Source organism: Daphnia carinata, chromosome 7 (assembly GCF_022539665.2).
Source record: "Daphnia carinata strain CSIRO-1 chromosome 7, CSIRO_AGI_Dcar_HiC_V3, whole genome shotgun sequence".
In the NCBI taxonomy this organism is placed as follows: Eukaryota; Metazoa; Arthropoda; class Branchiopoda; order Diplostraca; family Daphniidae; genus Daphnia; species Daphnia carinata.
In genome coordinates, this window is record NC_081337.1 from 3987179 (window position 1) to 4009603 (window position 22425).

Sequence of the window (22425 nt, forward strand, 5' to 3'; positions counted from 1 at the left end):
GTTTTACCAATTGTCAGCTGGTTGTTAACTGCAGACGAATGTTGTGACTAACTCGTTTTCAAACGTGCAACTGTAATGCCGAGAAGATCACATGTTCCTCTCCACTTTACATGGAATACAGCTAAACATTGAAATAACAATTGTTAGAAAAAATGCCACCCTTTACGTTAGGTCACTTTAGTCAAGTATGCTGCCAATTGTTGAATCATTATTTTGGCGAAATCGTTGGACAAGTTGGAGCCTACTTGCTCCGGCGGGGCCATCGTCCGTTATTCGACATTCCTTGTGCAACCGGATTATCTATCGCTGAAGTATGATTTGATGTAACTTTAATACACTTGTGTTTGATGCAATGCCTCATATTCTTTATAGGTCATGAAAGCCTTGGCTGTGATGGTTCAACATAACCTAGTCAAGTTTGAAGCAAGTGAAAGGAATAACAACATTGCCGAATACTCAGTTATCCCTCACAATGTCTATTGCCTTCTTAGATATCCAAAGTAAGAACATATCTTTTGCCATTTAACTTCAGTGGTTTTTAAAACTTAAAATTTTGCAAGATATCTATACATGATCAAGAGGATTTATGGAACTTCGGAAGAAATTTTACTGGAGGTTTTACTGAATTTAGGCCAAGCCAGTGCTTCTAATGTAATTTTCCAATCTGCAAATAGGCTCAAAGAAGCTAATGGTAATAGTGCCTGTATAATCACAAACCACAATTAACTTATTCTGGATTCCTTCGCAGATGACAGTGAAATATCAGACCCCTCCACTCTCCATCAAAGTTTTCTTAAGCTTGCCCAAGATAATTTCATCATTAGGTGTCCAAAACTAGCTGATAATGCAAATATGCAAAAAGTGCCTACACTCGTAGTTGAGGAGAAAGAAAAATTTACAGTTCCACACGTTGAGATAGGACCAATAGCTAAATTGTTGAAAGAAAATGCAACCCAACTAGGCGAACATGGTGACAGTGAAGTAATCTGGCGTGTAAATCACGACAGGTTTGATGTGGAACTGAGGTAAGAATCTGCTCTACTCCCTTCGTTAGATTTTTTTTACTTATTTATTTACGATTTTCTCATTTTCCAAGAAACGTGATTCTTGTCAACGCTGCCGCCAGAAGAGTGGATGCAACAGCTGGTGAATTGTACCATTTAATCTTGAAACTCTGGCGCGAATGTAGCAACCCTGATTCACCTACCACAAATGCTTTGTCGTTCAACGTCATTAAGGATGCTGTTAGAAAGAATGAAGGCAGCAGTCCTATCTTGTTGGAACATTTTGAACAGTATTTAAGGGTTCTGTATGAAGATACGTCTAGCTTAATTGTCAAAGTAGGTGACGCAGGTGGTGGCCAATTTATACTCAACTACTCGACAGTTTTTGAAAATTTGGCGTGTGCCACCTTGGACTCTATTGTGTTGGAACGATTCGGTTCCAAAGCCCTACGATTGTTTAGGTTTGTTTACAATTTAAATGATATGTTATTCCGCGGAATCTGCTAATTAAACCTCTTTATAACTCGTTTAGGTTGACTAGGATCCAAAAGTTTATGGAACAAGATCAGATGCAGAACATTGCAATGATCCCAGCCAAGGAAGCAAAAATGTTTACTTACAAACTGCTGGAGCACAACTTTCTCCAAATCAAGGAACTGAAGAAGGGCACATCCAACTTTGCACCAGTCAAGTCCTTCATTTTGTTTCACGTTGACTTGCCTCAGGTTTGAATAACAGGTGCAACACAATAGCAGCCAAATGACAAGCCTGTTTTCTTGAGCAGGTAGCTCGAACATCATTGGAGGCGAGTTATAAGGGATTATTTAACGCCATGGTTCGTCAAATGCATGACTTGACCGACAATAAACGCTTGCTGGATAAGCATACTAGGTTGGAAACTTTGCTGGAAACTCTGCGTGGCGAAGGATTGCCAGAAGATGAACTTGCATACGTAAGTAACGTCCATCTTGGGACACATACTAGTTTTCCAACAACATCCTATATCTAATATACCACGATTTTGCATTTACGCAGTTATCTGATTCAATGACTGCCGCCGAAAAGTCTTTGGTGGCCAAAATCCACTCGATGAACGATCAATTGACTTTGGGGCAAACTCAAGTAGATGAAACTATCCTCATTTTGGAAAGCTATTTGAAATTCTCATCAATGACCTAATGTGGCTTAACCTACGAATCTTAACGTTATTGAAGTATGCTTTTTTTCTTTGGATGCGAAGTTTACAAAGTTTAATCATCGATCGGGAAACTTCCGAAAGAATAAATTGGGGTTGAAATCTCAGCCATTTAATTTGTCAACGTCTACACGAAATTTTCTCGGATTTCTTGAATCCAAGCTAAATCGATCAATTGGCGTTGCATTCGGTAGCCCATGTTTCTTTACACTTAAAAATGAACTAACATGTGGCGCGAAATGTGAATGCCTACACCGAAATGAAGGAAACCATCAGGTACCATAAAACTTACCTACTGGAATTCGCTGACATGGCCATCGAATCAGCAAAACGGTAAACTTTTCAAATACGTTGGGCGTAGCACTGCTGCTGGCACGAATAGAAGAGGAGGAGGAACTAGCCGACAAAGACACCAATAAGATCACACGGTGTCCACACGTGTGAAAATTGTACCGTTAAACTTGCTAATTACTTTGGGGAGCCCCTAGACTGTCGAAGGTAAAAGAAAACACTTCACGTGCACATACTAGTCATGCCCTTGACTGTCTATGCAGAATCGTTTTATACAGACGTCTGGCGCCTTTTCTTTTGCATTCATGCAAGTGATTAACAGCCTTGCCATTTATGTGTTTTCGGCGTCGGTTATGAAAAACATCAGGATTGTGTACATGTTAGGCAACAATGTTCACCTAAACAAAAAAAAATCAATGGTTTTTTTTTTCTGGATTTGAATTAAGCACATCATTGACATTCGTATGGCTGTATTAATCGTTTACAATTAAAATGCGTGAGTTTATCACGCATGTATCGATCGATGACTATCGTTGTGAGTAGCGCTGTTTTCATTTTTAAGACAACAAGCAGTATCAGAAATCGATGCAATCTATTTTTATAACAAGGGATTTTAACGAACCAATATTTCGGAGGTTAGATCACATCCTCATTAACGCGCTCTGTGTGTGCTTCTTTTTTCAAAATCTATACATCCCGGATGAGGCGTCTGCGATGTCTATAATTTAGCGTAAACAACATTCGGTTTTTGAAACTCCGATACGTCACTAGGACTAGAACAAAAATTAAACCATGATTTTTTTTTTCTTATTATAAAAATAGGATGAAGTAAATGCGTTTTTTGAACCATCTGCAGCGGACGTGCGCTATTATCCACTGGCGATGATAACTTATCAGCCATAATTATAAACCGGCGCTATTTAGGAAAAGTTATAATTGGCGATGTTTCGTTCAGATCTCTCCTTGCAGAGTCATCCGAATCTCTACGACAATAAAACACGACCACGTGAACTGCACTAATAGCTGCTAATACGTCCGCCTGCACGTTGATCTTGGCGCCATTGACCATCAAAGCTATTAGCTAAAAAAATGATGGAGGGTTTAAATTTCAAATTATAAGTAACCGATTCCAGGAATTCCTTAGTTTTCGAACGACGAACTAGTTAAAACGGCGTTATGCAGTGATATATCGCTTTTGCCTGTCAATAGACTAAGGAAATATGTACACCATGCCTCCGAGATGGATATAGTTTTTCAGTTGGGCGGAAGATGCCAATAATTTATTCAAAACACCATCTGGCAAACGGGAAAGAAATGCTGGCAGTAGACGCAAAATAGCGTGAAAGATCCTTGTGTTTGCCTTATCGGCCATAACTCTTCATTGCGCTTGAGGAATTTCAACAACATTCGTTGGCTACCGATATACTGTACCTTTTCTGGAGTTTGGGTCAAATTGGCCAACTGGATCGTCTCCAACTATTCGTTCTCTTGGTTCTTCATTTTTGCAATTTTTTAGCGATTCGAATGAGAAGCAAAGCATCAAATGATTTCCGGAAATTCGTGTAAAGGTTGTTCTTCAAAACAAATGACGAGTACATAGCCTACTTGCTAAATATGTAAATGACGATGTTGTTGATTACGAGTTTGTCGGTTACGAGAGAGTCGACCAGCGCCGTGAAATTGGTTGAAATTACCGTGTGTTTTAATACTGAAATGAAAACCTAAAACTGAGCAATTTACACCCGCAATTGCTTGCTGATGACAGGAATCATGGAAATCACGAATTGTTGTGGCTAACTGCATAATGTGAGTGGAACTTACCTGAAAGGGGCACGAGACCCCCAACGGAGTCCATATAACTAGGGGAGGTAGGGCGCAATTGGAACACGCGGCAATTGAAACAAAAATTCTACCACTTAAAGTAAGTAAGAGATTTCGTTTAAAAAATTTGAGCTAACGGGAATTAGGTTCTACATTTTTAGAAAAAATTGGAGGTTTTAGACTCTAAAAGTTTTCGAGCTATCCCAGAAAGTTTTTTTTTACTGTCTATTTCTAGTTTTTTGCCCAGACAATTTTTTCGTTTTCACACCTAAAACGATGGAGGAAATCATTAAAAAAGGTCTCGAATGATTCGTCGTTCATTAAGCTATAAATTGAGAATAATTAATTTTTTCCTAGCTAAATTTTATCCCCCATAAACATTAAAACTCCGTGAAGGCCCATGGTAGGAGCAATTGGAACACCTTGTTCCAATTGCGACCCATCCGTATGCGCGTCTTCCTTACTATAGTCTGGCAACGGTGTTCCCTACGCAGCGTATTAGCAGAGCTCTTTTTTCTATTTGTTTTCGAATGTTGTTATTTTGTGTTTTATTTCGTCTGCTGGGTGGCTGACATATATCGTCTGCCACAATATTTGTGTTTTTATTTACAACGTTGATGAAAAAAATTTAATTTTAAAAATTAAATTACCGACATTAACAACAACTATGATGTAAACCTGGACATGCAATATTCGATTATAAAAATTAGATCTCCATACTATTAACCGTTCTTTAGATTACTAACGGGGTTCTGAACCTAATTCAGAGAACTACCGAAAATCATTAAATAATATTTAGTTACTATAGAAAGTTATAAAATATCTTTAAAAAAAAAGATTAAAATTCTTTATATTACTGTAAAAAAATCATCAAAATATGTATCCCAGATTCTGAGATATCGTCATTTTATTTTCTTCATAAAACCGGGGGCTCTCTTATAGGAAAACCCACGTTTCAATTGCCCAGACGCCCTGTTTCAATTGCCGAGTAGAATTGGCAATTGAAACATCTTGGGGTACCTCCAGTTTTTTAAACATAGCGCATGTTTATCTTTACCGAACCCACCCAAAAAAAATACTGGTTTGTAGCTGAGATAACTGGCTACAAATCTATATATTTTTTAATCTAGTTGGACGATTTTTGTAACCGTAGGGAACAAAAATGAGTGAACTGTTCCAACCACGCCCTACCTCCCCTATTACTAAATGTGGCATTACTACGATTAAAAATAAATGTTAATTATTTAATAATTTAAAACATCATAGGTTGTGTAGTGAAGACGATATTCTAGTAGGACGACCCGTCGAAATCAGGTTACGTGAATGAATTCAAATAAATTAATTAAATGGAAGTTGTATGATTTCAATTTTGTTATGATTTTGGTATTAAAGGCTTCCCATGATACTCATTCAATTTTGCCTTTCCTTTGTGCGTGTCTGTCTAAATATATGTCCTTTAAAAAGAAAAAGCATATGAGGTAGATGGGTAAAATTTCAAATAGCGGAAGTTCCAACCGTAAATCGCTAGATGAATCCGGATTCACGAAACGGATATAAACAACGTCGATATTGCACTTTATCCATTCACAATCTTTTGATTTGGACGCTTTGTTACATACGGATGGCCATGTAACATAAGGCATTGAACTAATTCAGAAGCCAGTTAAAATATATAGGGTTTCGAATTGTTGGCTTCCTTTTTTGAAAAGCGATGGCTTGTTGTTCCATGAGCCGCAACATAGCCTTGCCGTTCTAACCTTGAAGTCACAGTGTGTGAGCCAAACAACCTTGTGTGATAGAATACAATCTTTGCTGATGAATTAGATTGTTTTTTTTTTCTTTCTTTCGTGGGGCCCTGGCCAAAGACATTGTAATAGACTCGGTAGCGTGACAATTGCCTGTATTGTTGTGATGTAATCGCAAACGGATAAACGTTATTCACATCAGATAGTTAAAAAATAAACAACAAAAGCCAACAAGGAAAAAAAGGGAAAGAGGGAGGAAAAAAGAAGAAGATAAGAACACGATAAAGGCGGATCTAACTAGTCATCGATTGAAAAAAAAATTCGTGATGATAAGGGGGAATCAGTTCTACCGGCTCCTGTTGCCAATTAAGCCACTGATGACGAGTTTGATAAACCTGTAATGTCACTCGTAGATTTCACTATTGCACAATTTCCTTTCAGTTTTGAAAATCCGCATTTGAATCAGCATTGGTGGTGATTAGCAGAATATCACATATCTCAACCTTTTTATCCAATTACATTTCAAATATGACCGAGCTAAAAGATAGCGATTTTTAAGCTAAAAAATTCTTATATAATTTACTTACGTTGTTTCTAGTGAAACAAAAAAGCACGATTTATTTAATGTACATCTTCTGTGCTCGAGTGGTAACCTTTTAAAGGAAAAAACTCAAGTTTTATTTCTGCTTAAAAAAATTCCCGCGTTGGAATCACGATGAAATTCTGTTATCGTGCTTATCGACTGTTGCCGAAAATGGCCAAAAAAATAAAGAATGACCCACGTTCTGGAAAAGATACGACGATAGCTGAATGTCATCCCTGGTTAGAGCTCTTACGCTCAGTGGTTTCTTTACACGAGTATATAGATCCGAGATTACGAGAAGTAGAAGGAAGGAGAAATCTTGCCCCCCCCATCTGCATCATTCAACACACATATGGCGGAAAAAAAGTCACACTCACGCAAAAACCTGTTTCATTTTGTAGTAGTTTTTGATGTCTGCTGCTTAATAACAATAATTTTTCTAGGAAACGAGAGGTCCTAGAATCGACAGAAAATCACAGTCCAGCAAACACACCGGGTGAAATGAGTAATAACACTAGTGGGACACATGGATGGTCATCGTTGTCATCGTATCTGGCGGTCCAGCGAACATAATGTTTGTTTATTTTACTTTTATTAGTATAACACTCAACTGTACGCATGACCGTTTTCAACAGATCAAGTGTTTGGTCATTTTTGTTTCCCTACAAATAAACTAATAAAACAAAAAACAGGACCGGTTAAAAAGAAATTCGGTCAATTTCTATGTTACAGCCAACCTGTTTTTATATATATCCTTCAGCCAAGCGCTAAGGATGCTATAGAAATTTATGACCAATAAAATTGATATTTAGTAGGCTTGAATTTTGTTTGGGTCGTAAAAATCAGGGGGGATAGTTGGGACAATGGCACCTCGGTCGTTAAAAATGCGAGTTATGGGGCGATCTATGGGAAATGTTGACCTGTCCGAGAAAATGAACTCGGATCAACGAGCAGGCAGATGGCTCTTAGAGGGTTAATTAACCAGAAGCCGGGGCTGAAATGAGTAACACGAAGAACTACCTTTGGAGAATGAAAACATTGCGTCATCAGTAAGGAGAGCGGAACAACAATCGACTAGGAATAAGTAGGTGACGCGCAAAACGAGAGCTCCAGCATGGACTGCCGACAGCTCGACAGAAATCAATTCATGGCTGATAATTTAGCACTGCTTCGATCTGAAGCCCGTGAGAATTGCGCTAATGAAATTGAAATTAATGTTAGAGCTTGCGATAGGCTCGAGTCCATTCGTTTCACATTGTGTCTAAACGCTTACATTTATGTCTGGATCTAGGTTTTTGAAAATGAAATGAGTAAACCAGCCGGGCTTATTTCGTCGGGCTTATTTCGTTGGGCTTATTTTTAAGTCAAATTTTTACAATGAAAAAATTGGGCTTCCAATTTGGGCTTAGAATTCGATTAAACCTAACCTGTTAATACCAAACGTGAAACGGCGATCCAAATAAATAAATAAAGTTACTTGTTTTTCCTTTCAAATCAGATATTTTTTTATAAAATCGGATACTAAACGCTGATAGCGCACCAGGTATATATATTAGTTTTTTGCGCTTTTCTAAAAAACTATAAGCCCAATGAGAAAATAAACTTGATTTTCGTGATTTTTGCTCAATTTTAAATCGAAATCATGTACTTCAAACGATATTTAAAATTTTGCCAAAAACGAAAAAGTGAGAAGGCTATAGCCTTCTCATTTTTGTCAAAATCGGCAAAAAGGGAAGCCTTCCGAAATTGTTTAAAAACCATCTATTCTAATGCAAAATTGAAAGCTGATTTCGAAAAATGTATTTATTTTCTTGTCAAACTAACTGTTTGGGAAGTATACGGAAGAAAAGAGGCTATATCGCAAAAATTTGTGCCTTCATTTTTCCCAATTATTTCAAAAACATAAGCCCAATCTAAAAACAAACTTGATTTTCGTTATTCTCATTGAATTTTAAATCTAGTTCTTGTAGTCTTATGTATTTTTGCGAAAGAAAAAAAAATCCTGAAAAGTCGGGCCTATTATTTTGTCGGGCTTATTTTTCAGTCAGATTTTACACGAAAAAATTGATTTATTTCAAAAACTATAAGCTTACTATAAAAATAAACTTGATTTTCGTGATTCTCGTTCAATTTTGAATCGAAATCATGTAGTTTAACCCATATTTAAAATTTTGCCAAAACTGAAAAAGTGAGAAGGCCTTCTCATTTTTGTCAAAATCGGCAAAAATGGATATCTCCCAGAATTTGATAAAAAATCACCTGATGTATTTCGAAATTTAACGCTGAGTTCGAAAAATGCATTAATTTTTTTGCCAAACTTGCCGTTTTTTAAATAAACGGAAAAAGGGGCTGCAATGCAAAAATTTGTCCCCTCATTTTTCCGTTTATTTCAAAAGCCATGAGCCCAATCTAAAAATAAACTTGCTTTTCGTGATTTTCGTTCAATTTTACATCGAAAACAAGTATTTCAAACTATATTTAAGATTTTGCCAAAAATGAAAAAATGAGAAGGCTATAGCCTTCTCATTTTTGTCAAAATCGGCAAAAATGGAGATCTTCCAGAATTTGATAAAAATCTCCAATAATAATGCAAAATTTAATGCTGATTTCGAAAAATGTATTTGTTTTATTGCCAAACTAACTATTTGTGAAATAAGCATTAAAAAAGAGGCTGTATCGCAAAAATGTGTCGTTTTATTTTTCCCATTTACAGTATTTCAAAAACTATAAGCCCAATTTAAAAACAAACTTGATTTTCGTGATTCTCGTTCAGTTTTAAATCAAGGTCGTATAGTTGTATCTATGTTAATGAAAGAAAAAAAATTCAAAAAAGTCGGGCTTATTTTGTCGGGCTTATTTTTCAGTCCGATTTTTATATGAAAAAATTATGCTTCAAGTTTTGGTTTAGAATCCGACCAAACCTAACGTATTAAAATCAAACATGATACGCTGATTTCGAATAAGTAAATAAAGTTATTGGTTTTCTCTATCAAACCAGCCATTCAAAAAAACGGAACTAAATGCTGGCAGTTCACCAATTTTATTTATTGCTTTCTTACCCTTTTAAAAAGGCTGTAGGCCGAATGATAAAATAAATGTGGTTTTCACTATTTTTTTTTCGCAAAAAAAAATCGGGCTTAAAAATTTTTAACCAGTTAAAATCAAATGTGAACGCCGTTGCCGAATAAAATAATTTCCCCGTTAATTCTGCAGTTCTTTGAATAAAAACGCAATACATGTCGTCATTTATTGTTTAAGATTCCAGTGTATTGTCTTGAGGTGTTTTCTGACTAATGAAACAAGATACCCTACAACGTGAATCATATGAGGAAGACTTCGTAGGCCTCCCGCAATACTGGTACAAATTAGCAGTCACGCGTGCGATAGTGCTTGACGTGGCTACTAGGTGTCACTTGCAGCAGTGTAAATAAAACCCTTTTTTTTCAAATGACAAAATCAGACCACCATCCGCCCGATACGAAAAAACAAACAAAATAGAACATGATTTTTAAAGGGAATTCTTCTCATGTATCTCGCGCCTTCGTTATGCGAAAGGAAAAATGCGCACTCATCCGTTTCTCGATGCACACCGCCCCCTCGTAAAAAACAAAATAAAATAAATAAATGTAAAAAGACGGGCTCAGGTAATGTTATATGGATCTGAGCGGCAGTCGACACGCCGTGTGAACGAGAAAGAAGTGGTCATGGTTTCCTGCTGCTCAATCACCACTTTGTTGTTGATTCGACCGTTTTGTTGGCCTTACACACAGACACACACATACACACACACACGCACGCGCGTTACATGGTATTATAGACGACTAATCCGCGAATCGGATGTATCCTGCCGGCATGAAACTCTGGCTCTGGATGTGTGTTTTAAATTTCGTTCTCATTCCCAGCAGTCATTCAGCGGAATGGCAACGCGTCAGCACATCATCATCAACACCATCACAGCGCTCTTGTTTGTGTGCGTGTGCGTGCAACTGATGCTGTGTGAGCAGAGTTCGCACCGTCCAGTTAGCTAAAGGAAATGGTAAATCCGACTCTTTTGCTTAAACCCGTCGACCCTTTCCTTCCATCTCTGCCCGTTTTTTCAAGACATTCGTTCTGATGTATACATTTTTTTTTTCTCCCCGTATGCAATTTATGTTTGTTTGTATATGTGAATGTGCGTGTGTGTGTCATCCTAAACTCGTGAACAGGTCAATAGAACAATTAAGGCTATCGAATTTGTTTGGGTTTTTGTGGACGGACTATATGACTGCGATTCGATCCCGTCAGTTTCTGTGTGTGTGTGAGAGAGAGAGAGAGAGATACGATCGAGGCGGGAGCTTTTGCGTAATGTTTGTGCCTGTAAGGCGAGACGGTTCGTTCGACCGAATCGAATCGTCATGTCAGCGCAAATTGAAACGGCGCGTGTGACGCTATTAAGGCCAACGACTGGCTGCCAATTACGACGTGAATAAAAAAAATGTAGTTTCGGGCGGAACGAATCGCAAGTGATTGGTTAGAGGGGAGGATCGAGTGAGCCAGCGCTATTAAATTAAAAATAAAAATCTGGCGTGACCACTTGTTAAAACAAAAGAACACATAATCTTAATAGAATAATCGGATTGAGTGCAATTTGCATTTTTGTAAAAAAAAAAAAGATTTCTTGGAAAATGGAAAAAGGTAACGCCCCTGGGTGGGCTCGAACCACCAGCCTTCCGGTTACAAGCCGAACGCGCTAGCCAATTGCGCCACGGAGGCTATATGTTTCTTAAAAGAGAAAAGCATTAAATCCACATAGGTTATTGAAAACGTTTACATAATACTTCAACATTTTGAATGTTGTTGAATGCGTCGTATTTTAGTTTGGCATCTTAGTAGAATATTCCAAGAAAGTCTAACGATGTCAGGACATCTCAGTCGGCCAACACTGAATTTTTCGTAGAACTCCGTTGACAAGGATAGGGAAACGACAAGCCTTTAAGGATGTGGGAATTGAAGAAGGCGGCCTTGCTTCATCCGTTCACAAAGGCAAGGGGTCTCAAGTTGAAATGTTGGTAATCACTTCCATGTAGCCGCTTGCACTCACTTCGGCATTAATCGTACCAAATGGATCGTCCCCCTTCCCTTTGCTCGGTACTTAAATTCACCGTTATAAACGTCAAAAACGTAAGGCATTACGGCCAGTTGGTTCAACAAAATTCTACGGTGAGCATTCATCGTGAAATCATTTGACATTTTTAAACTCTAGTCGTCACTTCAGATTACGAAATGTCCAGTTTGTTAAGCGAGCCGCAAGGCCATTAGTCCAACCAATCCACGTTTAACTAGCCGAACGAGCCATAAGTCATTGGCGACGCGCTGTTCAACGTTTTTAATAAAAGAAAACCAGCCACAAAAAGCCAAATTGCTCAAATATAAAAAAAAAAAAAACCTCATCACGTACTCGTGATTTGAAGTATCAAATCGATTTTTGTCGTACGACCCAAACTTGTTTAACATTTTGATCCCATTCCCGAAACAAATGAATATTTAAAAAAAATACAAGACCTCAATTCTAAAAAGAAATGGGAGGCATTTCGTATGTGTCATCTAAAGATAATTATACTATTTTAACTTGATAACTCGTTAAAAAAAAAATACAGACAAAATATCGCCTATTAAATTTTGGTTTTTTAAAGCGACGAGATTTTTAATAATTGACGAAATCAACAGTTACGTTTTACAATCCTCTGTTCTCCTTTGATGATGACGCTATAAAACGCAGTAAATTTTTTAAAAAAATTAATAAAAGTCCCGAATATTTCTGAGCGTTTTGCTCTATAAAAACAAATGGAAAGAAGAAGCCTAGCTTCATGCAACTGCCATAAAAAAATTTTGAAATCAAAACGAACTTTGATCAAAACCACGATGTTTCTTTTTCGTTACCAAGTACGCGCACCCGGATTTTATTTTTTTTTTTTATATATACACACAATGCGAATGGCTTTTCACCTTGGTGACCTGTCGCACACTCAGGCCGCCCGTGCCGAAGCTTTTCCATACCTTTTTTTTTTTTTTTTTTTTTTTTTTTATTCTATGACTAGTTTGGAATTACCACGTCACTTTCAGTTGGGCTCCGCTCTGATGGGAACCACTCTGCTCCTCCATTTTCTTCTTTCTTCTTCTTTTTTATGGTAAATATTTATTATTTTAATGATACCGGAAGCCATCAATGTCACATCCCCCCTTCTCCCTTCTGGGCTTTTTTTTTTTTTTAAAGGCATCTCCTACCCTCTTAAAGGTCACGAAATAGGCGTACAAATTTCATATCCACACGCACACACACACACACACACACACCGTATATAAACATATATGCGTGTATTTAAAATTGGATACTCTTCTACAATGAGCGTATATATATATATACTCCCAAGGTTTTCTCTTATATACCTGTGAAAATTTCAGGTCATTTTCCAACCTCAAAGAGCCTTGAATATTTGTGAACCGACTTTTGTTTCTTTTTTGAAAGGGCTCTCTTAAAAAAAAAATAAATTCTATACCTGAAAAGTGGAGTGCTATTATTAACAAAAAAAAAAAGCGTAACGTAATTTTCTTTTGGGAGTTATATATATATATATACACGTATGGTTGTTGGAAATCGATCAGGTCTCATTAGCAAAGCTGAAGATTTCGAGGTGAAGCGCACACACATGTTTATTTCTTTCAAACACAAGCAAGTTTTAAAAAAAAATGAGAAATAAATCAGTTTCAATCACAGCTTTTTATGTACACTACGTAGAGACGTGATTCTCTTTGAAACTCGCAGACAATCATAAACGAGATTGGAGAGAAATCGGAAAACAAAAAAATGGTGGAAGACACATCGATGGTTTTGTTGCGTGCGGTTTTCATTTCTGCCCGCTTTTTTTTTTCTATTCAAACTGGGTCATAATCAAGTGAATAATAATCATTTAGAAAAAAAAAAAAAGAACATTCAAAATGGTATTTTTTTTTCGATCAACGTTCAATGAGAAGAGATCAATAGGAAGCCATTCAATTTTCAATACGTGAAATTTTCGTTATATCTTTAATGATTCAAACTTTAATTCTTTGTCTCCTTTCGGATTGGCTTTTTCGAACGAATGTGGGAAATGCGGAAGAGTACGAACGCACACAAGGCCAACACACACACACAAGAAAAAGAGGCACGTGTGAATTCCGCTCACAATAACCACAATGCGAAAGTGAAAGACATCCGGTTGTATCGGAATCTCCAAGCGAGCCAACATGCCGTGTAAAAAAAAAAACATTTCGCTTCTTCTTCTTCTATTTTCGGGATTCAGTAAACAAAAACAAACAGCTGTCGTAAAAAAAAAAAAAAAAAATACACAAAGAGACGTGGGAGGATGATCACAAATGTTTTTTTTTTTTTGCGGAATGATTCCGATGGCGGAGTGCGGATTTTTTTTTTTTTTTTTTTTTTTACCAAGGCCTCCACATGGAATCGGAATCTTTGCCGTCGGCGGACGAAGGAGGTCGAGGAGAGAGTTGAACGATTTGGCTCTCGACCACGTAACAATCGGACGGGATGGTCCGGAGCGGTGGACGTGCTGGCCACGGGTTCCGATTCCGATTCGGTGCGGACGCGTCCGCAATCGGCCGACTCGAAGTTGAAGTGCGCGTACCGTTTTTTGGGAATGTGCGGGAAGTCGGGAGAGGCCCGCCGTTTGCTTCCGGGCGACGTCGATTCGTCGGACGACGCGCCTTCGGTCGGTTGAGCGGCGGCCGGCAAATCGGGTGTGATCCGCAACGGTTGAGGCGCTACCGGCGGCCTGTACACTTGAAATTGGGCCGTGATGGAATATTCCCGCGCCGCCGATGCGTGATAATCGACCGGAAGCGTGAGCGATGGGAAGGCAGGAGCGAAATGAGCTTCCGGCTGCGGTGGCAATGCGAGCGCGGGCGAAGGCGGTACGGCTGATTCCGGTGAGAGCTGCTGGGAACACCTGGCCAGGTGGGCCAACAATCTCTGACCCAATCCGGGCTCCAATCCGGGTGTTTTCATGACGTAAGAGGCCACTTGTTGAGCGCAGGCTAAGAATCCGCCTTGGTAGCGGCGGCGATCCGCCGGAGCCGCGGCCGCGGCCGAAGGGGGCCGATTGAAAATGCCTCCTCCTACACCTACACCGGCTGCGGAAGCGTTGAGGCTGAGTTCGCCTTCGCGATGCAGTTGATGCAGATGACGGACGGTCAATTCGAGCACATCGGCCTTTTCTAATTTTGTTAGGTTTTCACCTTCGGCCGCCAGAGCGGCACTCATTAATTCTTTTAATTCGTCCAGGCACCGGTTGATACGTGCACGTCTCTGTCGTTCCAGTAACGGCTTGGTGATCTATTTTTTTTTTTATTTGAAAAAAAAAAAAAAAAAAAAAAAATTTGAATTACAAATGAATCTTGATGACAGTTGAAATTTTTTTTCAATTCGATTCAACCGGTACGGGCTAGAAAAGAACAAACAACCGAACTATTGTTTAGCGAGTTGAACGTTTCTAGTCAATAGACAATCAAAAAAAGAATTTTTTTTTTTTTTTTGGAAGTCCGCCGTGATGTGAATGGTCAAAGAGATCGCTGTGGTGACGTCACAGTCGACTTCATTCTTTTTCCCTTGTTTTTATTTTTATTTTATTTTTTCTTTACATCTTTCATCAACGGATTGTGACGGGCTTTGCCGGCCGTGACGAGCGTGAGAAAGTGGACTTTCGAAAATCAGAGAGAGAACCCCGAAAGGAAAAAAAAAAAATACTGTCACGGTAGACAATTTCTTTCTTTCACGTTTTTCTTGAAAAAGAATTTCATTTCATCTTGTTATCTTTAAAATACAAAAACAAAAGGGGAGGGAGGAGGTACGTAAATGCGCAATCAATTAGCGCATGGCCGATTCAAATAACAAAAGAGACAATTCAATCTACCTTTTTGTAGAGCATAGTCCTGGAAACGGACTCTTTATCGTCCCAGGTATTGGCGGACGGGTGCGATGGCATTCTCTCCTCAATGTTTTATGATTCGTAATTCACAGAAAACGGAGATGAAAAAAAAAAAAAAAAAACACCAGGAATTAGAAACGAACGAAATTGCCAAAAATCACTGAACGTGTTCGCTGTTGAACGAAGCAAAATGGCGCGCGCACAAAATTGAAATGTTTTTGGCTGTATAGGTGTTGTCAGCTCGACATACCGATCAAGACTGACCGTCCGTGAGGGCCGGAGTTGGTTGGTCGTTGTATGCGACACCACGTGGAGAGCGGGAGCCAGCAAATGGTTCAAAGGTCTCTCTCTCTCGTGAGGTCTTGCACCCTGTCCGTGTAAAGCTATGCCACCCTCCGTTCCCAGGCTCTCCTAACACACACACACACCCCCACATCTACACACACACATCCACAGTGCATCTATATAAATGTATAGGCTTTCAGAAAACTCCTCCCTCCTACTACATGCTCATACACTCCGTATATACATATAGAGAGCAAAAATGGTGAGGGGGTGAAGAGTGGGGTTGGGTGAAATGGGCTGTTGTGCTTTTTTTTTTTTTTTTTTTTTTTTTTGTCTTCTTTTTCTTTATTTTTTCCCTCTCACTCTTATAAGAGTCCCATGGCCGTCAGTTTTGCTGCTGGATGGAAGCGTGGGAAATTCGACGTCTTCCCACAGTCTTTTTCGGAGGCCAGCACAAGCCACCACCTGTATTATATTTTTTGTTGTTGTTGTTCTTTTCCTTTTTTTTTATCCGGATGATTACGATCGGAATCATCCATCAAAGAGTGCGCGCCAAAATTCAGTTTTTTTTCTTCTTTGGCCTCCTCTCTTCCTTTTATTCCAGCATCAAATGCCAATGACATGTTGATTGCACACACACGCTCCACATTGTTGCCCTTTAGCCAACGCGAATTGCATTTAATTGCTGGAATATAAAGGAACGAGAGAGGGAGGGGGGGCATATTGGACACATATGTAGACAGATGAACATTAAAAAAAATATATATATATATATAAAATAGCGAAGCGGATGTGTTACACACACATTCATCAAGCCCGTGGAGTCATTGAAAAAAAAAATTAAAATTAAACTGGGAATAAAGAAGAAAAAAAGGTCGTTCCACTTCAACCAAATCCCGATGGCGTGATTAGATCCGGCCCGAACGTGAACTCGTTAATTGCCGACATTTCATCAGAAATCATCTGGCGGGTGAATTCCGTTCTTCTTATTTGATGATGATGATGATGATGATTTATTTAGAAAAAAAATTCTGAACGAAAGGGTACGGGGTTGATCTATAAGTAGATGTTAGAGGGAGAGGGGAGAGAGAGAGAGAGAGAGACGTTAAAGGTCTCATTATAATAATCAAGAAAACATGGTAGTCCCATATCCGATATCGTTCGATCGGAGGAACGTTTTAAAATAAGATATCGATTTCACGCCATCTCGGCGGCGTGAAGCGGACAATGACGCGCCTCCGTTGACGTGGCCATCGTCATCTTTAATTACACAAGAGAGGTGGGGAGAATAGGGAAGGAGATGTTCTTCTTTTGTTTGCTCTAGAAAAAAAAAAGAAAACCCTCATGACGGGTAAGATTCGAAAAATGCGCAAAGAAGTTTTCGAAATTGTTCTTTTATTCGATCAAAACATTCGATACGATCATAGTGGTCCTCTTCAACATCAACTTTAAATACGATATCAAATTTAGAGACAATTTTTTTTTTAAATAAAAGGACATTTAAAAATAGGAACGGAGCAACGATGTATTGTTATTCGGGACGAAGGTTTTGAAAAATCATGATAATAATTAAATGAAAAAAAAAAAAAAAATTTAAAAAAAGAAAAGAAAAAATGAGAGAAGAATTTAGAACGAGTTCATTCATTAATAAAGAAATAATAATGGAGGTGCCAGTCTACACTAGTACCTCATGTACTAATTCTTTATTATTCAAGAAGAAGGGGAGAAGCACGGAAGAAACAAAAAAAGAAAAAAGGGGGGGGGGGAGGGTTGATGACGGGAAGAAAAAAAAATTGTTCCAGAGGCGAATGAAATAACAGATTCCCTTCCTCTTTAAAAGAGAGAAAAAAAAAAATCATCATAATAATAATAAAAAAAAAAAAAAATCTAACAGAAAATTGGTCGTGATGCAACAGAGTAGGCAGATAAGGGAGAGAGAGAGAGAGGAGACGCGGTACCTTCGGTAGTGGCTTCTGCTGTGGGTGGGTGGAGAGTAGGTGGGCGGTCGTGGACCCGTGGTGGAGGAGGGGGAATGAAATGAAACTCTTCAGCGTGAGAACATTTTCTTTCCCACGAGTCAGCGCGCTCCTACACACAGCTCCTGCTATCCTCCTCCTCCTCTTACCTCCCCCTCACATTTTCGCTCTGTGTGTGTGTGTGTGCATTGTACGCGTATGTGTGTGTACGAGGCTGTTTAAGCGGGCCTCTGTGCTGCACAGTCACTATATATACAATATATACCGCGTGTGTGTGTGTGTGTGTGTGTATGTGTGTAGGGCAGCAAGCAGCACCCGCCGTATTGTGTGTAGTGGCACGCCGGGGTCTTGACCTCCATTTTCTTTTTTATATGTTTTCAACTGCCCCTCCGTCATGCCATTATAGTCGACGTAGATCAGCGCGAGAGAGCACAACACAATTCTTCTCTTTTTTGTAATAAATAATAATAATAAAATGGTGGAAGAGGAACCCGCGCAGAGCCAAAAGCTTCGTATTCAAATGAGTCGTAGTAACTAGTAGGCCAAATATCGATTGAATCTCCGGATAGAGTTCATTATTTCAATGGCTTCTTTTGTGATGGTGATGGTATACGCTATATTGTTTCTGTTATGTACTTTTGTTTCATTTTTCATTGTTTCAATGGCTTCCATCCCGAAATCAAACACCTCGACGGAGTTGAACGACTCAAAACAAGGAGGGGTGAAATGTTAATGTTCAACTAGTGGGCCGTTGACCGACTCAATTAGCACGAGCCAACCCTTTTTTTTTTTTTTTTTTTCATCAGCTGATTGTTTTTACATTTCAAAATCCATTTTGCACGTTCAGGTGTTGTGCCTCCTGTTTTTTTTTTTTTGTATAGTTCCTGCTTCCTCTTTCTTCTTCCGCAATCCGCAATCTTCGCTCGTTGCCAAGGTCGAGCTGATTGAGATGACGGGCATGAGAGGTTGGGACGTCATCAATCAGACGCGACAACAAGAGGGAAAACAAGAGATTTTCATTTTTTGTTGTTGTTGTTGTTTAGCGATAGTGAAGGAAAAAAAAAAAAAAAAAGGGCATCACGAATTGTTTTTACCTGCGCTGCTCGTTTTCGAAACGAATCTCGACTCCGGTGGTTCAAGTTCGTTTGGCAATTAATGTCGTGATCCATTAAATGCGGAAGCGGTGAGAAATCAACGAGCTGCCGCTCTGCGACTCGCTTGTCTTGCTCCGTAATGTCAAACATGTTCCCGTTGAAAAAGAAGCACGACAAACAAGGTGATTTTCACGATGATTATCTCCAACCCCCCGTTCGACGTATTTACTTAAGATTTCTTTTTATTATCCTTTCTTTTTTTTCTTTTCTTTTCTTTTATTTTCTTTTCTTTTCTTTGTCATTTATTTATTCTTGAAAAAATGTGTCGTTGATTTAAAATGCATCATTTTTGTTTCTAGCGAATCGAGTTGATGCTCAAACTACTAGATGGCGTTGATGCTCGTGTCGATAGGGAAGGAAGATAAGGCGCGCGCTGTTTGAATGACTTCAAAATAAATCCAAAAAGGAAAAAAAAAAATTCCTTTTTTTTTTGTGTTCTTTCCCATGCGACCGCAACTCAACGCGCGGCAGTTTGGCTTAGCACGTGCCGTCATCGCCCGCGGCCTATCTGTCGTGTTTGTCTGGAGAGTCGCCCTCTCTCTCTCTCTCTCTCTGTGTGTACGCCATCAGCTCTTGCTGCTGCCCCTGCTTCTACAATGGGAAAGAAACGCTTTAGACTCCTCAACAAACCCACCAATCTCTTCTCTCTCTCTCTCTCTCTCTCTCTCTCGCTATTTTATGGTCGGAGCTGCTTAATTATATGCGCTGCCATGAGCGCACGGAGGGGGAGAAAGAGAGACCGCCGGGTCGTGAGAACCAAAAAATATAAAATAAAATAAAAAAAGACGAAGGGAAAGAAAAGAAAAAAAAGAGAGAGAGAGAGAGAGAGAGAGAGAGATAGGGAGACAAGAGAAAAGACGACTTAACAAAAGACAGAGAGACAGGAGTGGGAAGAAAAAAAAAAGAAAAAAGAATGGACTCGGTTCAATCTGACCGTGATTGCTCTCTCTCTCTCTCTCTCTTTCTTTTCTTCCCTCACTCACTCTTGTCCCTTACCTGTTATTTTCTACCTCTCTACTGGTGATTATATGTATCTAAAAAAAATGAGAAGGGGAAAAAAAAAATCAGAATGTATATTTAAAAAAAAAAAAGATTGCGTGAGTGAGGTGAGCGCCACCTGTGAGCTGCTGTTTCATCTGCGGCAGTGGCGGCTTGATGGGTCCTCTTGTTTTCTTTTTTTTTTTTTTTTCTATCCCCACCCCCCATTTTCCCACAGAATCTTCTTCTTCAGCAGCATCTTTCCTTATTGTTAAAAAAAGAACAACACCTTTCCTGTACAAACACGCAACCGTTTTACTCCCTCGGATTCGTATTTTGCTTTCCGAAATTTCCGGTTGACCTAAATTTAAATTTTTGAAACAAAAATTATTTCTCCCCCATTTCAATTTCACTTCCGGGTAAAAAAAAAAAAAAAAAAAAGAAAAGAAATAATCTTATTTACCGTGTATATATATACATATATATGTTTTGAAACGGTTTTGGGTTGGCCATCATCATGTTACGTTATGAAGAAATTACGGGCCCCATCAGCAGGTAGGGAAACGTTAAAGGCAGAATGAAAGCAAGCTGTGCGCGCGCGCACTTGACACCTGGCACGTTTTCCCACGGCCTTCGGTAACAAGTGCAACCGACAGGAAGTTCTGTTCTGTTCCCTTTTAGCTTCTCTCTCTCTCTCGCAGGACATATCGTCGATATTTGGCCTATCGTTCCAATATTTCGCGCACGTCTGGAATGTCGCACCTTCCCTTTTGTTTTCTTTTTGTTCTTCTACAAGAAAAAAGAGGGACACAAAATGTACGGACATCGTTTTCCTGTGATCGACGCAATTAGCGACCACCTGACAAATGTCGCACTTCGATCCCACGAGATTGTGTACGCCCCTCTGTCCTCTCTCTCTTTCAGTTATCACTCGCAATGAATAAATAAAAAACGTTCGAAAAAATGGTTGGCGTCATTTGTTTTTAAATGAAAAACATGTTCTGATGTATTGGGAAGAAAACAAAAAAACAACGTGTGCAAAAACAGAATCCATTTTCGAGAAAAACAAGAAACTCTTTTGTTTTATTTAGTTGTTATTTTTTTTTTTTGTACAAATTTTATCACAAGAAATCGCTGGCCACATCCATCCATGTACGGGCTTTTGTTATAAAAAAAGGGGGGGGGACACATACAAAAAAAAAACAAAAAAAAAAACGAAATGTATCACAACAATGGGGTGTTGGTTCGATTAAGAAAACCATCGAAAAAGAGTTCGTGTCTACCAAGGCCGCCAAACTTTCTCGGACGCAGTGGCCACCGATGGCGAATACAAATCAGAGCGGATCGAGTATTTGGAATAATCGCAAGGGCCCGTCGTCGTGTCCATGACGTCAGACAGAGCCGGACTGACTGGAAGCGGAGGCAAGACGGAAGAACGATGGATGCTGCGCAATTCCGGTTGCTGCTGTTGGGTCGGCGAGCTGGGTGGTGTGTAGCTAGCAGACGGGATGGCGGCACCGGAAGCTGGAAACGTTTCCAGAGTGTGAACGCAGCGTCCGAGGTGAGAGAGGAGCCTCTGGCCGACTGTCACGTCCAAACCGGTGGATGTGGCCAAATAGCGGGACACTTCAGCGGCGCAGTGAGTGAATCCGGCGCGGAATTTGTCTTGTGTCGAACTGGGAGACGTTGCTGGAGATGGGCTCAATCCGAGGGCTTGACGTTCCCTCAGTTTGTGCAAGTGGCGAACCGTCAGTTCTAAAACGTCGGCCTTCTCCAACTTGGTCAAGTTCTCGCCTTCCGAAGCCAAAGCAGACGACATCAGCTCCTTCAATTCGTCCAGACACCGGTTGATCCTGGCACGACGTTTTCGTTCAAGCATAGGCTTCATAACCTTTAATGGGAAAATCAGAAATTTAGTTTCAAATGTTGATGTAAAACCGGTTTTTTTAATAGAATTTTCTTTTGGTGACAGAATTGCCAATTTATTTCCCTTTGAGAAAAGAGAAAGAAATGATTGCAATAAACGATGGAAAGTAAACACACCTTGCGGTATTGGTAAGTCCGTGAGATGGGCTGCTCTTCTTCGACGTTGCTCAGAACAGTGGAAGCCATTTTGAATTGATTGGTCGGTTGTTTGTGTTGGTAAAATGAAAACCCAAATAGAAAACAAACGAAATAGATTCACTTGAAGGCGATTGCGTGTAACGCAGCTAAGTTCAACAAGAAACGATATCGAACTCGTAAGGCACAAGGATGAATAGTGATGAAAACGACACCCGTCCAGGGTGGTTTATATAGGCAAGGCCCTGGACCAAGCTCCGCCCATTATGCCAGCACCACCATTTTGGCTTGTGCCGTGGGTGGTGGGTAATAAGTTCGGTGGGCGGCAGTTTGGAAAAAAAAAAAATAAAAATGGGGGAAGTTGTCTCTGTC

General features: G+C 39.4%; 5 protein-coding genes and 1 non-coding gene across 6 annotated transcripts in view; 1 reads left to right on the forward strand and 5 right to left on the reverse strand.

Moving 5' to 3' along the window:
• The window catches only part of LOC130695621 (uncharacterized), a 75091-nt gene extending 72565 nt beyond the window's left edge, over nt 1-2526 (reverse strand). Inside the window, exon 1 of the mRNA XM_057518782.2 lies at nt 2492-2526. Coding sequence (XP_057374765.1) covers nt 2492-2517 — 26 coding nt within the window. The 5' untranslated portion in view covers nt 2518-2526. The remainder of the gene's footprint in view (nt 1-2491) is intronic.
• LOC130695636 (corepressor interacting with RBPJ 1-like) overlaps nt 1-22425 on the reverse strand; it is a 101065-nt gene that overhangs the window by 48672 nt on the left and 29968 nt on the right. The gene's annotated exons all lie outside the window — the stretch shown is intronic.
• LOC130695626 (DNA-directed RNA polymerase III subunit RPC3-like) lies at nt 12-2306 on the forward strand. The gene is made up of 8 exons (XM_057518788.2): nt 12-311; nt 373-500; nt 561-691; nt 749-1025; nt 1097-1465; nt 1537-1729; nt 1789-1956; nt 2040-2306. The coding sequence occupies exons 1-8, from the start codon at nt 153-155 to the stop codon at nt 2181-2183; spliced, it is 1569 nt and encodes a 522-aa protein (XP_057374771.1). The 5' UTR covers nt 12-152; the 3' UTR covers nt 2184-2306.
• Trnat-ugu (transfer RNA threonine (anticodon UGU)) lies at nt 11318-11391 on the reverse strand. Its single transcript has one exon. It is a non-coding gene; the product is annotated as a tRNA-Thr (tRNA).
• LOC130695638 (transcription factor HES-4-like) lies at nt 13987-15867 on the reverse strand. Its single transcript, XM_059496121.1, is given in 3 exon segments — nt 13987-14200; nt 14202-15007; nt 15585-15867. Coding segments are annotated over 3 exon segments (981 nt in total). The 5' UTR covers nt 15657-15867; the 3' UTR covers nt 13987-14097.
• Nucleotides 21044-22239, reverse strand: LOC130695649 (enhancer of split mbeta protein-like). Its single transcript, XM_057518816.1, has 2 exons — nt 22036-22239; nt 21044-21883 (listed from the first exon to the last, which is right to left on the reverse strand). Exons 1-2 carry the CDS (start codon nt 22102-22104, stop codon nt 21272-21274), a joined length of 681 nt encoding a protein of 226 aa, XP_057374799.1. The 5' UTR covers nt 22105-22239; the 3' UTR covers nt 21044-21271.

Bases quoted from the DNA above. Each gene is read 5' to 3' on its own strand.
- LOC130695626 (XM_057518788.2), top strand. From the start codon at position 153: ATGCCACCCTTTACGTTAGGTCACTTTAGTCAAGTATGCTGCCAATTG. The intron at 692-748 runs GTAATAGTGCCT...ATTCCTTCGCAG, and splicing joins TAGGCTCAAAGAAGCTAATG to ATGACAGTGAAATATCAGAC. The intron at 1,730-1,788 runs GTTTGAATAACA...TTTCTTGAGCAG, and splicing joins TTCACGTTGACTTGCCTCAG to GTAGCTCGAACATCATTGGA.
- LOC130695649 (XM_057518816.1), bottom strand. From the start codon at position 22,104: ATGGCTTCCACTGTTCTGAGCAACGTCGAAGAAGAGCAGCCCATCTCA. The intron at 21,884-22,035 runs GTGTGTTTACTT...TTCCCATTAAAG, and splicing joins GGACTTACCAATACCGCAAG to GTTATGAAGCCTATGCTTGA.